Source organism: Geotrypetes seraphini, chromosome 9 (genome assembly GCF_902459505.1).
Source record: "Geotrypetes seraphini chromosome 9, aGeoSer1.1, whole genome shotgun sequence".
NCBI lineage: Eukaryota > Metazoa > Chordata > Amphibia > Gymnophiona > Dermophiidae > Geotrypetes > Geotrypetes seraphini.
In genome coordinates this window covers 157,608,393-157,625,337 of record NC_047092.1, presented here as the reverse complement: position 1 = coordinate 157,625,337, position 16,945 = coordinate 157,608,393, and the positions used below count along the sequence as shown (strand labels likewise).

Below are 16,945 nucleotides of genomic sequence, written 5' to 3'. Positions count from 1 at the left end.
CGGTTCGGAGTAGGCGGAAGGAGGTTTTAGCATGTGCGGTATACGCGTGTGCGCGCTATATTAAATTTTTTTTGCATAAATTTGTGTTCCCCGTGCACTATACCCGTGTGCGCGTTTTACATGGGTGCGCGGTATATGGGTGAAAATACGGTACTTTATTGGTGTCATAATAGTAAATGTAGGGCTCCAGTACATATAGCTGAGTGTCACAGGTAACGTTGTATGAAGCGTTTAGTAGAATTCATTCTCTCTTTTTAATCCAGGTGCAGCCAAGCATTTCTAAAAAAATACAGGACCACATTAGTAACTCATGCTTGATACAAGGGCTAGAAGGGAGTACTTGGTGCTATGATTTGTAAGTAGGCGAGTTCTCTTGTGGCTCTGGGATAAAACCCCCACTATTCTAAACAGAGTTCTGTTACGTCCCTTCCAGATTCCATACGCTAGGCTAGGTGTTCAATCCCAACCCACAATCTGGGAGTTGCAGAAATCCAGAATTTTTCTGAGCACATGCTACTCCCCCCTTATACTGAAAGCTAGAGCTATATCCAGTTTCAATTTCTGCAAGCAATCCATGCAGAAGTCTTTTGAATTGCTCTGCTGCTTTTTCTTGTTTTTTTGCTTAAAGTTCACTTTTTCAGTGCCTTGAGACTCCTTTACAGAGGTCCCCTGTCAGAGGAAAGGGCGCAATCCTGCAAAGCCGCACTGTGGCTTCACAGAGAAACTTTGGATGGATCTGTGGAACCAGCCTGCTGTGTGTCACCCTTCTTAAACTCGGGATTCCCCTGGGAGTTTGCTTGCCCGCTGACCTTGTCATGGGTTGTATGCATCTGGAGGGACCCCCCCCCCAGGTTTCAGGGCACAGGCTGCATTTCTTGCCCCTAATCATGTGGCGAGGATCCATGGGGGCAGAGGTCACAGTCAGTTTCTAGCCGACTGGCAGTCCAAAGATCTTCAAAGCTGGTCCATTTGGGTATAATATTAGATACTACACTATCAATGGAATTCCAGGCAAATTTAAGAAAAAACTTAATAACTTAAGCTGGTGCAATCATATTTTCACGAAGATCTACTTGCTCTGCTGGTTCAGATGTTGATTCTTTCCCAGCCAGATTATTTTAATTCAGTCTATTCAGGAATTTCCATTAAACTACAGCTGAGGTTAAAACAATAACAGAATTAAAGAAAGCATGTAATAAATGTAGAAACATGACCTAATAATCCCTCTCCTTTACAAAGCTGTGCAAGCATTTTAGACACTCATAGAAATTCTACGAGCATTGGAGCTGTTACCGCCATGGCCAGTGCTAAAAATAATAGTGCAGCTTTACAAAGGAGGAGGAATATTACAAGTCTTGGGGGTATCCAGGACTTGGTACCTGCAGGCTACAACTTAAGAGGTAAACATAAAATGAAAAAAAAAAAAAAGTAGCCAGATTATTTTAATAGGCAAAAAATTAGAAGGAACCTGGGAGACTGCATAGAACTATACAACTAACAAAGATAAACCATAAGAATACAGTTCTAACTTATTATTGTATTTCTATATATAGAATTATTTTCATTGTTAAATTTCCAGTAATGTAAATAAAACTACAACTCCTGAAAGTCTAACTGGGTTAGTGCAGCAGGTTCATGATGACAAGGTATCATCCAGAAAAGCCATGCCAATCTAAGAGGCCAGATGTTCAGGTAATAATCATCCTAGTATTGGTAGCTATTTAGGTTATTATAAGGCTTGGTGGTACAAGTTGTGGGGAAAAAAACTTGTTTTGGATAAGGAGAGACAACTTACATATTGGTATGTGGATTTACTGTATCCTTAGCAGTCTGGATTGGAATAATTGGACAGCCTGAATGGGAAAGTTGACCTTTTTTTTACTGTCATCTGCCATACTACTCTGTTTCCTGTGCTTCAGTTCTTTTCTTTTGACTTTTTTTTTCTTTTTCTATTTGGACATTTTGCTGCTGAAGCATAAGTATTGCTTTGACTTGTTATATATATTTCAAAATTATGATTTTTTTTTCTTTAGGATAAATATAAATGCTGTAGGAGGAGACTATGCAGATGACACAGGCAACCGAGTGAAGACATGGAAGTGGAAAAACAATCTTAATTCAAGCAATCCTCCTCCATTTAAACCAATTTTTATATCGCTGAACCTTAATATTGGGATCAGAATACTTGGCCAGGACAAAATTGTTGTCTCTTTTCTTGCAATGGGAAGACAGGCAAGATTCAGTGTAGGAGCTAAAGTAGAGGTAATTATAAATATTTCCATATTTCTGTAGAATTTTATATTGTGTGTCTTATACCACAGTTGTTTTTCATAGAATAGTAATCATCACTGGTGTGAAGAAATGCTATCTGATTTGTTCTTAGGTCAGTTTGCATGCGTTATGCTAAACAGTTAAAAACTCAGCTGTTTATTACAGCATTCCTGTGATGTATTTTCCTGATTTTGGAGCAGAAAAATATAATTAACAGTGAAAATGTTATTTTGTGATGTTTATTTTATGTATGTTTTATTTTTGTAGACCATTTCGTTTTTAGACAGTATATAAATATTTTAATAAATAATAAGAAATTTGTACCCTATAGAGGCTATAAGAACTTGAAAGTATTTTGGGCTGCACAGATTATACAGAATATGTTTTGTTTACTATAGGTCAGTGATCCCAACCCTGTCCTGGCAGATCTGCATTCCTATCATCTTCATTACATGCAAATCTCTTTCATGCATATTCAGTAGGGCTATCCTGAAAACCTGACTAGCTGGTGGTCCTCCAGGACAAAGTTGGGAACCACTGCTATAAGTGACATACATGTTACTCTGAAATTGCCACAAAAGAGGCCATGCTAGAAGAATGCCTTCTAAACTTGTGGACTTTCAGAGATAATATTGTCATGGCAGATTAATGGTCTCTGGCTGAAGCTATATAGGACAGAGGATGTATCAAGATAGTTATTCAGAGCATGGGATTATTATCTCATATCAGTCTGGTCTTCCAACATTCCCTGTATGCACCAACTTTTTAAAAATATCAGTAAAGCAAAATAGCTCGAGAGCAACAGCCATGATGAAATTAGCTTGCTTGAGAATTATTGTTGCAGTGCATCTTTCCTTCCACATCCTCTCTTCGATGCATTCATACACCTGACCATTTATATGGTGTACACTGAAACTTTAGCTAATTGGAAAGCAATTTGTTTGACTTCCAAACAGTCAAACTGTGAATGTTGGATTCATATTCTGCCTGGCTAAAATATACTTTTGAAGCAGTTTCTGGTTTCAGTAAATCTATCCTCCTGGAGTTTTCTATCAAATGAGAAGATGGAAAAGAATATATTAATGATGGGAAAACAGAAATTCTGAGTGCATTATTTTACTGCAGGTCCTCTTTTATGCAATGGATTCTAGTTACTAATAAAGATGTAAAAACAGTGAATTAAGTGCTGGGATGATCAGCACTAAGGTATAGTATTCTGTAAAGGGCATTCTGTGCAAAATAACCATTACAGAATAGTAGCTTAGTATGCATTTTGCACTTGCCAAAAGGCTGGTGTAAACGCTTACACCTAACTGATTGCAGCTAGGCACACAAATCAGGATTTCTATAACATCAGGCCTAATTTTTGGGATTGCCCCTTTTCCACCCATGCCCCTCTCAAAGCCATACCCCCTTTGGAATTGCACACTATGAAATTTAGGTGTGCATGTTATTAAATAGGGCGTAGGGCACATAACTTCTAATTATAGCCAATTAAGTGCTTATTAACACTAATACTTGATTGTTTTCATCTTATTGTCTATTTAGTTTATACGTAGATGCAACCAAATTTGCATACCCAACTTTGGCAAAAATATACAGAATCCAGCAGTTTGTGTGCATTATTTTCCTGTAGCTGTGACCTAATTACTAATAACACATGTGTTAATGTGATAGTATACTTTAGTGACTCTAGATATGTGTCAAAGTCCCTCCTCGAGGGCCGCAATCCAGTTGGGTTTTCAGGATTTCCCCACTGAATATGTATGAGATCTATTTGCATGCACTGCTTTCATTGAATGCTAATAGATCTCATGCATATTCATTGGGGAAATCCTGAAAACCCGACTGGATTGTGGCCCTCGAGGAGGGGTTTTGACACCCCTGCTCTAGATGTAAGTATATTGCAGCTAGTTTTATAGCCTGTTACATTAGCGGGTGCTAGAATAGATGTGTAGACTTAGGCATTTCTCTCTTTCTTTCTCTCTGCCCCCTGTCTGTCTTTTTTTCTTTCTTTCTCTCTGTCCCCTGTCTGTTTTCCCTTCTCCCTTACTTTTACCTCCCCCATGTCCAGCAGCATCCCTTCCCTGCTCCCCCTGTCTAGCAGTAGCCCATCTCCATTCCTTTTACCCCTTCCCTGCTTCCCCTGTCCACCAGTAGCCCTTCTCCGTTCCTTTTACCTCCTCTCTGTCCAGTAGTACCCCTTCTCCCTTACCTGCTCACTGTCCAGCATTCGCTAGGCCGGGCAGCCTCAGGGCTTTTGCTAGGCTGGCCCGCTTCGCATTATCGAAGTGGGGCAGCCTAGCAAATGCCCCGTGGCTGCTGCCGCTGCTGGTCCGGAGGTGAGAAGGAGAGGCATCGTCAGAAGTCAGCCGGCATCGGAGATCGGGGCAGAAATGTTGCTGGGGAAATCGCCACACGCAAGGTTCCTACTGCGCATGTGGCAACACGGAGTCACAGATCAGGGATCACGGCCACACAAAGTTTCAACTGCGCATGCGCTCTAAGGGTTTTATTATAGCGGATATATATTTAAGTGTCTTTCCTTCTCTTTCTTTGTTTTTTCTGAAAGGTCACTGCAACTGAATCCCTTCCACTCAAACAAGTATCGAAAGAAGATCTTCTGCTGTTTGCTAGTAAAATAAAGATTCAAATTTTACTTAATAAACTTAATGAGTTTTTAAACTGTCCTTCCAATAGACAGTGGACTAAAATAAAACCACGTTCATACCTGCTCTCCCAGACACAGAAACTCATTTACCTGTGTAAGCTGTCTAAGTTAGGTAGGGATGTCGGCACTTTAGTGCAGACTGTAATTGATGAGAACAGCAGACCGATGTAATACTTGGAAATTCACTGGTCTTCATATTGATTTGATTCCAACCCCATTATGGCTGAATGGTGTCTCCTGTTCATGTTTGAAATGTATGTATGAATGACATAAGTAAAAGTGTCACTTCTTACACTTTTACATGCTGTGCTGTGGTTTCTTGTGATCACACATTGCTAAGATTCACATTTTAGTGAATCCTTTTCCTCTCAATGCACATGGATTTGCATAGCATTTTGCTAAAGACAAGCTGTTAGCCACTACCCAAATCTAAACCGCTGTAGATAAGTTGGTTACCTACTTATGTCAGTAGGAACAAGATTGTACAAGTTAGTTTTATTTTTCATTTGTCTGCAAATTGAAAAAAAATGTATTTTAATGTCTGGAGGATTGTTTTTATTGCTATGATAAATGCTGAAGAAAATAAAAATGATTCAGATTTTTATTTATTTCTTTATTCATTTAAAATTCAGTAACATGAGGAGCAAAATATTTCTTTGAGAATATATTTTTGAATACATTTCTTTTTTTTTTTTTAATTCTTTATTCATTTTCACTTCAATTAACAAGTATACAATATGATTTTGAATACATTTCTGACAGAAAGGAAGAATTATGACAGGGTTCCTCCTTACCTCTCTGAATCCCCCTTTTTTTAAACTCATTCATAGGCACCTTGAATCCTGTGTGCAATTCTGGTCACCACATCTCAAAAAAGATATAAAGGAATTAGAGAAGGATGAGAGATGGGATGATTTCCCTATGAGGAAAGGCTAAAGCAGTTAGGGCTCTTCAGCCTGGAGAAGAGATGGCTCAGGGGAGATATGATAGAGTTCTATAAAATACTGAGTGGAGTGGGTAGATGTGAGTCACTGGTTTACTCTTTCCAAAAAACTAGGACTAGGGGCATGCAATGAAGCTACATATTAAGTAGTAGATTTAAAACAAACCAGAGAAATATTTCTTCACTCAATATGTAATTAAACTCTGGAATTCATTATCAGAGAATGTGATGAAAGCAGTTAGCTTAGCCAGGTTTAAAAAGGTTTGGATAACTTCCTAAAAGAAAAGCCAATAAGCCATTGTTAAGATGATTTGGGGAAATCCACTGCTTATTCCTAGGATAAGCAGCATAAAATCTGCTTTACTCTTTGGGATCTTGCCAGGCACTTCTGACCTGGGTTGGCCACTGTTGGAAACAGGATACTGGGCTTCATGGTCCGTCAGTCTGTCCCAGTATAGCAGTTCATATGTTCTTATGTTGCTAAACAAGATGTTTATAAAACCAACCAGCACAGCACTTCAGCCTAGCATGACATAGGAGATGGACAGTTGAAGAGACCAATCTTGTCACCTCACTGCTCTAGAGGAAGTTTCCGGCCCCGCCTGGGAGCCAATCATTGGAAGTCAGGTCTCCATGGGGGCATGGAGGAAACATTGACAGATCCAACCCCGTCTTGCGATAGACCGGGGGAGAGTCGGCAACAATTTAGAACCTGAAGCTTAATAAAGCAGTTGTGGCCCATCTATGTCATGCTAGGCTGAGGGCTGTGTTTTATAGAGGCTTAAATAAAACATGGCTATGCATCAGTTTTATCCTTCGACAGCGATTATTCTAGGAAAAAAAATGAAATCTGTGGCAATGGCCAGAAAATCTCCTAATAACAGGTCATCATCACACAATGAGTTAGAAAAACAAAGAATTGTCCGTCCGTGATCCTTTGATCTCAGTCAGCAACCCCATTGAGCGTTACACGTGGTTTTCTGTTTGTCCCCTGAGGAAGGCATTCCACATTGCTGAAACTGGGATCCTAGTCGGAACATTTAGCTCTTACATCTATATCCAAGTCAAGTAATTAAATTGGGACTCCTTTATTCCAATAAAAGTAACTGGTTTTATAGACATCTCGCTTGCCTTTTTATTTGTTTGTTGCATATTGAGGCAAGTTCTCTTCTCTCTTCTGTTTGGTTTTCACCTTGCATGGGTAAAAGCAGCAAAAAGTGCCATGTGTGCATGCTGTTTAATAAGGGTGTGTGTAAGTGACATAGCACATAACTACCAGGGGAGTGAACACGGCAGAACACATGTACATGTGTATCCCAAAAGGCACAATCGTATTTAATCACAAAAAACTTCAATTCAACACGTATTGTAAATAATGTTAGGTAGAAGGGATTCATTCATACCAAAACGGACAGAAAAAGACTGTTGACAAAATCATAAAACGCAACGGAGAAAAATAAACCTCAATTGAGAGCAGCCAGGACTACACAAGTGCCTTAAGCCGCTCTCATCATCACGGGTTTATAAAAAAACTCCGTACAATTATAGATAACTTTCATACATCAAAGTATTAGATTTTTTTCAAATTTTCAATCTTTTATCTTTTTCTTCAGTATTTTTGATATGGTTCAAAATATCACTTATTAGATCTGTCCAAAACACAAAGGAGAATTCATTCCCAAACACCTACAATGTGGCAATCAGCTCAGCTATAAGCATGTAAACTTCGTTAAGCTGCGTGACTTTTGAGAAACCGAAATATCAAATATCACTCATCTGGAGATGTGAAACTTCCTAGTCCCGACAGAAAAGACTTTCTGTTTTGCCCGAAAACGGCTACTTCAGGGGATCCATGTAACATGTTTTCGGGCGAAACAGAAAGTCTTTTCTGTCGGGACTAGGAAGTTTCACATCTCCAGATGAGTGATATTCGATATTTCGGTTTCTCAAAAGTCACGTAGCTTAACGAAGTTTACGTGCTTATAGCTGAGCTGATTGCCACATTGTAGGTGTTTGGGAATGAATTCTCCTTTGTGTTTTGGACAGATCTAATAAGTGACATGTGTATCCCACACATGCACAAATTATAGAATACCATAAGTTGCATGTGCCCTTTTGCCCCACTTAAATATGCCCATTTCTGCCTGCCATGGACCTGGTGTAAGAGTCATAACTACATTTAGACACACCGATGCAGATTTACTCTAGTATTTTGTAACAACTTTTCCTGTGCTGCATCTGGGCATCCCTTTATAGAATTGCTCCATTTGCTGTGTGCGAGATTCATATTTCTACTCTCTACTGCTCTTTTGTCAGAGTTGCACACATCTTGTCATAGATTATCATTAGCAAATTGAAAGTTTATTTCTATTCCAGAACACTTATAAGGGTATAATCAAAACACATAAATGTCCAAAAAACCACCTAAGTTGGCACTTGGACATTTTGCTCACCAAAATGTCTAAGTGCCGATTATTGAAACTAGAAATTTGGACATCTTGCAGGTTGTTCATCCTCCAGAATGTCTTAAGTCTAAAAGAGGTGTGTTATGGGCATGTTTTGGGTGGGCGTTAGGATGGGTTACACTAGGATGTTTTGCAGTGATAACTGAACCATTTGCATGACGTCCTACATGGAACTTAGATGTTTTTGCTTAGACTTGTTTTAGAAGCGTCTAAATGCCCAAAAGGAACCCAAACTCACCAGATGATCACTGAAGGGATAAAGTAATGACCCTCCCACACTCCCTCAGTGGTCACTGATCCCCTCCAACCCCCAAAATTTCTAAATAAAACAGTACATACCTGTCTGTAGAACAGCAGAACCTGGCATGGGAAATCCTAGTAGAGCATCACACCAAGTGTCTTAAGTAGCCCAGTGGGTGGGCTAGTAAACCTTAGAAAGGAAGACCCAGGTCTATAAGGTACTCTAACCAATACATTCATGGTGGAAAGTATGAGCCCACCAAAACCCTACTCTACTGCCATATAGGTGCCACCTGCAGCCATAAGGGCTGTTAGGGTGGTAGACAGGAAGGGTATAGTAGTTTTTGGAGGGCTTAGCATAAATTATAAGGGGGTTATGTGAGATGTACATCTGGCACCTTTTATGTGAAGTTCACAGCAGTGCCCCACTGCTCTGTTAGCATGTCTACGTGGCTGGTCTATTACAATGCTGACCCTTCCCCGGTCTAAATAGTTCTGATTTGGATGTTTCTAAATTGGTCAAAACTGGTGAATAAATTTAGACATCTTGGTGGTCTAGACATTTAGCCGGCAAAGATGTAGGGGGATAATGCTGATATTCAGCAACTACTGAATATCAAGTGTCACTGAATATATCAATGGATAGGCAGGCACCTGTGATTTCATCAGGCAGGATGCTCTCTTGCCTGTTTAGCTCACTGTGACTATCAACTTCTACATTAGTTAATTTTAAGAGACATCACTAAGGATGCATTTTGGACAGCATCAGAAAATAAAAGGTGTAAGCCATATTTTCAAGTCTATACACAAAACACAGGCAAAAAAAAGACTGGATACTTTCAACCCACAGCAACTTCTCTCGCATTCCTCTTATCCTGTTCCCAGCATTCTCCTCTCCCCCCCCCCCCCCAATAAACAGAGCATCCATCTTTCCTTCTCATTCCCCACAATGTTAGTGATTCTAGACTCTGATATACTTAAGCGACATGAAAAGGTTGCAACTTATTCAAAATACAGCGGCCAAGCTGATATTTGGTAAGAGTAAATATGATCACTTTACTCCTTTGTTGAAAGCCTTGCATTGGCTCCCGGTTTATTGGAGAAATCAATTCAAGTGTGCTAGCATAACATTTAAAATTCTATATGGGATTTTTTTTCCTCCCGCTGATTCTCATTGAATTCTCAACAGCCTCTATATTCCAGGTGAATTAATAAATATAAACTGGCCTTCCCTTCTATTAAGGGAATTAAAACCTTAGGCAAGATCTGTCGATCTTTTGCTTTTCTTTTTGCAAAAATTTGGAATAATCTCCCAGTTGATGTTAGACTTCTTCCTTCCTTGTTGACTTTTATGAAAACTTTAAAAATTTACCTATTCTAGAAATTTCTAACTGATTCTTCAACATAAATAACAATTGCAAATGATGATTCCTGTACTTTAATATCATACATTCCATGTCCTTTTATTTAATCTTTTGTAAACTGAATCGAGCCCCTTTGTCGGGATGAATCAATATATAAGACCAAAAATTGGATTGGATTGGGTTCAGAGTGCCCTTGCAGTGCACAGTCTCTCAGGGATTGGAAGAGGTGCTGGATTCTGACACACCAGGCAGTCTCTGCAACCATGCTTTGTGCAAAATGAGCCTGACTATATTAGAATTCTGCCCCTGTGCTAAGACTAGGGAACAGCTGTCTGGAAGCACATAAGAACATAAGCATCGCCTCTGCCGAGTCAGACCATAGGTCCATCATGCCCAGCAGTTTGCTCCCGCGGTGGCCCCCCAGGTCAATGACCTGTAGTGATCTATTACTCTAGAGCATTTTGTACTGTATAGTAACCCTCTAATTGTATCCCTGGATCCCCTTTTCCTTCAGGAACTTGTCCAGTCCCTTTTTGAAACCCAAAGTCGTACTCTGCTCTACCACCTCCACTGGAAGCGCATTCCAGGTGTCCACTACCCTCTGAGTGAAGAAGAACTTCCTAGCATTTGTTCTGAACCTTTCTCCCTTCAATTTTTTAGAGTGCCCTCTAGTTCTTGTTGCCCCCGCCGGTCTGAAGAATCTGTCCCTCTGTACCTTCGCTATACCCTTCATGATCTTATAAGTTTCTATCATATCCCCTCTAAGTCTCCGCTTTTCCAGGGAAAAGAGCCCCAGCTTCTCCAGCCTCTCAGCATATGACAGGTTTTCCATGCCCTTTATCATTTTTGTTGCTCTTCTCTGGACCCTCACGAGTATCGCCATATCCTTCTTAAGGTAAAGCGACCAGTACTGAACGCAGTACTCCAGATGCGGTCGCACCATCGCCCTATACAGCGGGAGGATAACTTCCTTGGTTCTGGTAGTGATACCTTTTTTCATAATGCCCAACATTCTGTTCGCCTTTTTTGAGGCCGCAGCACATTGTGCCGCCGGTTTCGTTGTTTTATCCATCAAAACCCTCAAGTCCTTTTCTAGGTTGCTTTTCCCCAATATTATCCCCCCCCCCCCATCGTGTAACTGTACATCGGGTTCCCTTTCCCTATGTGCATAACTTTACATTTTTCTACATTGAAGCTCATCTGCCATTTATTTGCCCACTCACTCAGTTTGTTCAGGTCCCTTTGAAGTTCTTTGCATTCCTCTACAGCTCTAACCTTAAAGTTGGGCTGATGTGACAGTTTGAAGTACACTATATTACACTCATCTTAAGAATCATTTTTCTCTGCTTCATCTTCTGGCAGTTTTAAAATGTGATGCTGCGGACAACTGCCTGTGTTGTCTATCGCAAAATCTGGGCCTGTGCAGGCTGATTTGGCCATATTTCCCAATTTAGGTCATGAAAGATAAGGCAAAATCTTTTTCAGGAGGTCACACTTATAGGACTAACTGCTGGCAGGCAGTAGTAAGAACAAGGACAGGTGATGAGCAGACAAAACATGTAATCTAGCACAGATTGACAGCTAGGAGAAGCCCTTAGTTAGAGCTGTGTACAAAAGAATGGCCAAATAGTTCTTATCTGCCTCAGTAGTTAAAACTGTTTTCCTTACAATAAGGATGGTGTTAAAACTACTACTAGAAGTCTCAGCAGCTATTTTCATTGCTGAAAGAGAATGGGCAGGGAAACAAGGTAGGCCTGGAGTCTTTCCTCTGGGTCCGGGAGGGGGGTTGATTGTGCCTGTTTGGGGAGGAAGGGGAAACGTTCTCTTTTCTTGCAGGAGTCTCCTGGTTTGGGAGGGGGGGATGGGCTGGGAGGGAGGGAAGGTGATAGGAATGGTACTTCAGGGGGAACTCAAATATAAACCGAGACCCCCGAAACAATCTGAATAATCAGCCATCTGGATAATCAGCGTTCGGATAATCGGCGTTCTACTGTATACCTAAATAAAACATAGACTGCATAACTGCACCTTTATATTGCTTTTAACACATTAGGCACCCTTTTACTAAAACTTAGCATGTGCAAAATGCTTTGTGCATCCTATGGTCAGTTTAAATGGTCGGTTTAAAAAAGAACGACCATATTAGTCCATATTATCGTTTACTTCATTGGCTGCCTTTGGAGGCAAGAGTATTATTCAAATTTTCCTGTATCTGCTTTAAGCTGATATCGGGATTGTCTCCAGCTTACCTTTTGCCTCATTTTGTGTTGCAAAGACCATCAAGAGAAACTAGAAACTTCTACTTATTTGCTTATCCAAAAATTAATGGGTGTAGATATAAGACCTTCTTAGATAGGACTCTAGCATTTCAAGCTAGTAGGCAACAATCTTGGTTAGGTAAATGTATTCAGCAAGCTATGTTATCCTATCGCAGTTTTTGGAAATTAATTAAGACCACTTTGTTCGATAAGTTTATTACTTAGTGAGTTTTATTATTGAAATTCTAGTTTACAAATATTTGTATTTTTTGCTGTATTATTCTATTTCACTGATTGTCCATCTCTTTTTAGTGTAAACTGCCTACAATTTTTGATTATTGTGGTATAAAAGAATAGTTATTATTATTATTATTTTATACCTATGCACTTACCTCCAGATTCTATATACTGTGATTAGAGTTGCATACACAAATCTGTGCATATTCCTATTTGCATGTGCAACTTAATTAGTTAACAATTAGTTAACAAGCCAATCTGCATCAATAATTGCCAATTAACAAGCAATTATTGACACTAATTAGAATTTTCGCACACAACTTTCTAAGCATATTCTATAAAGTGATGCGCATAAATTCTAGAGTGTGGATTTAAAAGGGGGCAGGGTTAAGGGAGGGGCATGGGCAGCTCTTGAGCATTCCTAAAAGTCAGATGGGCCATTTGACCTTTATCTGCCATCTTGTTTCTATGTTATAGAATATTTATTTATATACAGTCAAACCTCTGTTTGCGAGTAACACGGTTTGCGAGTGTTTTGCAAGACGAGCAAAACACTCCCGCAAACCTTAACTCACAAAATGAGTGTTGACTCGCTAAATGAGCTCTCAGCTATGGTGGCCCAGGGGTGGGCAGAGGTGGCCTTCCTTCAGGGTGGCTTCCTTCCCTCGGGGTCCCTTTGCAGCTGCCCTCCCGCGTCGGCCAATGCCTCTGCCGTCCGCCAACACCTCCTGGTTCCCGATTCAAGCCGGCCACCATCCTGCAGAAGCATGCGCAGGACTTCTCAACTCCTGAGTCAAGCGTGCTTGTACATGATGTGTGCGTTGTCTGGGAAGCGGCCAGCTTGACTCAGGAGTTGAGAGGTCCTGCGCATGCTTCTGCAGGATGGCAGCCGGCTTGAATCGGGAGCATCGGGTAACACAGTAACATAATAAATGACGGCAGATAAAGACCAGAATGGTCCATCCAGTCTGCCCATTAAAAATACATGATTAAATTAACTTGTCTCTTCTTTGATATTTCTGGGTCATAGATTGTAAAGTCCACCTGGTATTGTCCTAGGTTCCAAATGCTGAAGTTGCCATCTAATCAAGCCATTGTGACATCACTACTGAGGTTGGCTCTTAGGCATTGGTGGAATGAGGCATTATGACATCACAATCTCAGCTCTGGAATGTTGCTACTCTTTGGGTATCTGCCAGGTAACATAGTATATGACAGCAGATAAAGATCTGAACAGTCCATCCAGTCTGCCCATTAGTTATACCCATTAAAAATACATTATTAAATTAACTTTTCTTTGATATTTCTGGGTCATAGGCTGTAAAGTCCACCTGCTATTGTCCTAGGTTCCAAATGCTGAAGTTGCTGTCCAAGCTCACTCCAGCCTATCCAACCGTCTTGTTTCCAGGACATCTACCATAAAGTCTGGCCAGTAACATCCTCATGTTCCAAGTTAGTGGAGTTTCCATTGATGTCCTTCCCAGCTCAATCCTACACCAAATCATCACATATGGGACACAGACCACATAAGTCTGTCCAGTACCGGCCTTAGTTCTTTAATTTGGCACTCAAGCATTTTTCCCTGTCTGTTCCAGAGGGCTCACAATCTATCTAATATACCTGGGGTAATGGGGGATTAAGTGACTTTGTCCATGGTCTCAAGGAGCTGCATGGATTTGAACCCACAACCTCAGGATGCTGAGGCTGTAGCTTTAACCACTGCATTTTCATTGGCATAAATGGATGCACCTAAATTTTAGCCATGTGAAGGGATGCTTCACATATTCTAAAACCGTGCCTAACTCCAGATGCAGTTTATAAAACAGTGCTAAGCCTGGAATTTTTTTTTTTTTAAGTAACAAAAATAGAATTCCTCCCTTAGCACATTCTGTCTGTCAGCATGCTAACCTTTAATTAAAAGGGACCCTTAAATAGTGCTTTCATATTTACTGTGGTTAGTTGCTAGAATAATATATTAAAAAGGGACATCCAAAAGGGAACAGCTGACAGCATTTGGAAACAAACTGTCGCTACAGGATTGAGCTAGGCTGCAGTTATGCAAAAACTTTGCATTTTGGTGTGGAATCAATGGCCTTGCTCTTCAATATGGTGCAAATGGGATTGTTTAATTTTGCCACATACTTTACACTTTATTATATGGTGAACAGAAGCTTTGATTTATATCTTAAAACACGTATTTAACTATAATAGGATAATCAATTTTAAGATCACTGTCCATGGGGCGAGCAGGTGTCAGAAAGCAGCTTTAATAAGTACATTACCTTACAAATGAAAGTAATGTGAAAAAGGGATCCAAAGGTGGTTCTTGGACATTTAAAAACGCAAGCTCACATATTCAAAATGGAAAGGATAATTGCCATGCAGCAGGGAAATTTTAAAAAATTTCAGGTTATTTGGGAGCCATTAACAAGATGCTGTAAAGATTGAAATTACTGCATAGAATAAATATTATCCCCCCCCCCTTTTGTTCATACACTTTCAGGGCGGGGTGGGAATAATTTATGATTTCTTTTGCTTATGAATAACTGTTGGATATAAGGGAGGGTTATTTGATGCGAGTTAGAACTTGATGATATATTAAGTGGTTAAAGTATAAATGATTGCATTATATGTTACACTTACTGTGAGCTTTAAAAATGAATAAAGATTAATTTAAAAAAAATGAAATAAAAATGCAAGCTCCTGAAACACAGAGGTAATGTGCCTGTGCACCTACCTCAGGTCAATTTCACAGACGTCCCGTCGAGAAGGGTTAAAACATGGACCTGACAGACCTCGCAGATCTAAAACCGCACGTCCTTAAAAATCTGAGGTCCGTGCCACTTGTAGTTAGTTTCTGGCTCTGACAGACCCTGATGACAATTTAGCGCTGACGGATCCATCTCAGCATAGGGAGGGAAAAGTATTAGGATCCGTCAGCGCTAAAATGTCATCGAGGTCTGTCAGAGCCAGAGACTAGTGCTGGAGCGGCTCTAAAATGAATCCTTTAAACCGGTTTCCTGCAGCCCCAGTAAATTTAAAAATCTGAGGTCCGCGGCTCTGACAGACCTCGATGTCATTTTAGCGCTGACGGATCCTAATACGTTTCCCTCCCTATGCTGAGGCAGATCCGTCGGCGCTAAAATGCCATCGAGGTCTGTCAGAGCCAGAAACTAACTACAAGTGGCACGGACCTCAGATTTTTAAGGACGTGCGGTTTTAGATCCGCGAGGTCCGTGAGGTCCACGTTTCCGTGCTGTCAGCTGAGCTGCTCAAACCTGAATTGTTGGCCAGCTGATCATCAGATAAACCTTCTAAACTGGTTTCTCCGCCATTTACGAGAGGCTCGGAGCATCTAACATTGGCAAACTGAAGCACAGCTATATCAGAAACAAGACATGGCTTTACAGTCTTTCTCTTGCAACTAAGGATTTGGGGGAGATGCCTCCTTATGTCTTGACTGTAAAACGTGTAAATGAGCGGATTGAGGAGGGAATTTGTTTCTCCCAAAATAAATAACGTGTCTTTCAAGATGCTCAGCATGTTGCAGGAGCTGCAGAAAGCTTGCACAAGGGCTGCAATGTAGTAGGGCCCCCAAAAGAGAGTGAAGCAGACGATGACCATGAGAGCTGTCCGGGCTGCCTTAAAGTGGTAGAAAGGAAATGCGTGAGCCCAGGAGACGTTGTTTCTCACCCGGGTCCTCTCTAGCCGCCGGTGGTGGAAGTAAGCGATCCGTCCCACAGAGACATGAAGGGAAATCAAAGTGACCAAAGCCGGCAGGAAGACGCCAAAGCACAGCACGTACAAATACTCTTTTCTGGCCGCGTAGAAGAGCCCGCAAAGTCCCTGATAATTGGTCTCTTGCAAAGAAGGCAGAATCAAAGGTAAATGGCCAATAAAGAAGGAGATCAGCCACAGAACTGCGATCAGAGCCGTCACCGATCTCTTGGTCATGATTTTCAGGTAATAGAGAGGCAAGCTCACGGCCAGATACTTATCTAAGGAGATCAAGATCAGAGTCAAGATAGAACCAACGGAAGGAGTGATGGTGAAGCATAACCTCAGAAGGCAAAGGGTCAAGCTGCTGTCGAAGTCGCCATCCAGCAGGTCATCGAGGGACTCTGGGATGCACATGATTCCCACCAGCAGGTCGGCAGCAGCGAGATTCAGGATGAAGATGTAACTATTGCCCTGCCTCGCCTTCATGACCTTGATGAGGATGACAATGACCAAGATGTTAGCCGTGGGGATTAAGAGACTGAGAACTGCGTGCACAACAGCATAGGCGAGACTGGCCATCTTCCTGGTGGTGACTTAGGAGCAAACAGCAACCGAGGTAAGTCTACAAACCAGCCCGTTCTCTTAAACTCGGTGGGCATCTCCTCACGAACATCTTTTTCCCCTTTTAGCTGCCCCTCATTATATTTCATCGAATTCACTCTAAGTGTTCATGACAGAAAGGCCCATTAAGTTCAAATTGTCCAGTTTAGTTAAAC

General features: G+C 40.9%; 2 protein-coding genes across 2 annotated transcripts in view; one reads left to right on the top strand and one right to left on the bottom strand.

Moving 5' to 3' along the window:
• ERICH6 (glutamate rich 6) overlaps positions 1-5,520 on the top strand; it is a 50,895-nt gene extending 45,375 nt beyond the window's left edge. The window contains exons 14-15 of the mRNA XM_033958240.1: positions 2,034-2,262; positions 4,844-5,520. Coding sequence (XP_033814131.1) covers positions 2,034-2,262; positions 4,844-5,113 — 499 coding nt within the window. The 3' untranslated portion in view covers positions 5,114-5,520. The remainder of the gene's footprint in view (positions 1-2,033; positions 2,263-4,843) is intronic.
• A 1,946-nt stretch (positions 5,521-7,466) lies between these two features.
• On the bottom strand, positions 7,467-16,748 carry GPR119 (G protein-coupled receptor 119). Its single transcript, XM_033957779.1, has 2 exons — positions 15,728-16,748; positions 7,467-7,534 (listed from the first exon to the last, which is right to left on the bottom strand). Exons 1-2 carry the CDS (start codon positions 16,746-16,748, stop codon positions 7,467-7,469), a joined length of 1,089 nt encoding a protein of 362 aa, XP_033813670.1.
• Between the last annotated feature and the right edge of the window lie 197 nt (positions 16,749-16,945).

Bases quoted from the DNA above. Each gene is read 5' to 3' on its own strand.
- GPR119 (XM_033957779.1), bottom strand. From the start codon at position 16,748: ATGGCCAGTCTCGCCTATGCTGTTGTGCACGCAGTTCTCAGTCTCTTA. The intron at 7,535-15,727 runs GTTTGAGCAGCT...TGTTTTGGACAG, and splicing joins TCAGCTGGCCAACAATTCAG to ATCTAATAAGTGATATTTTG.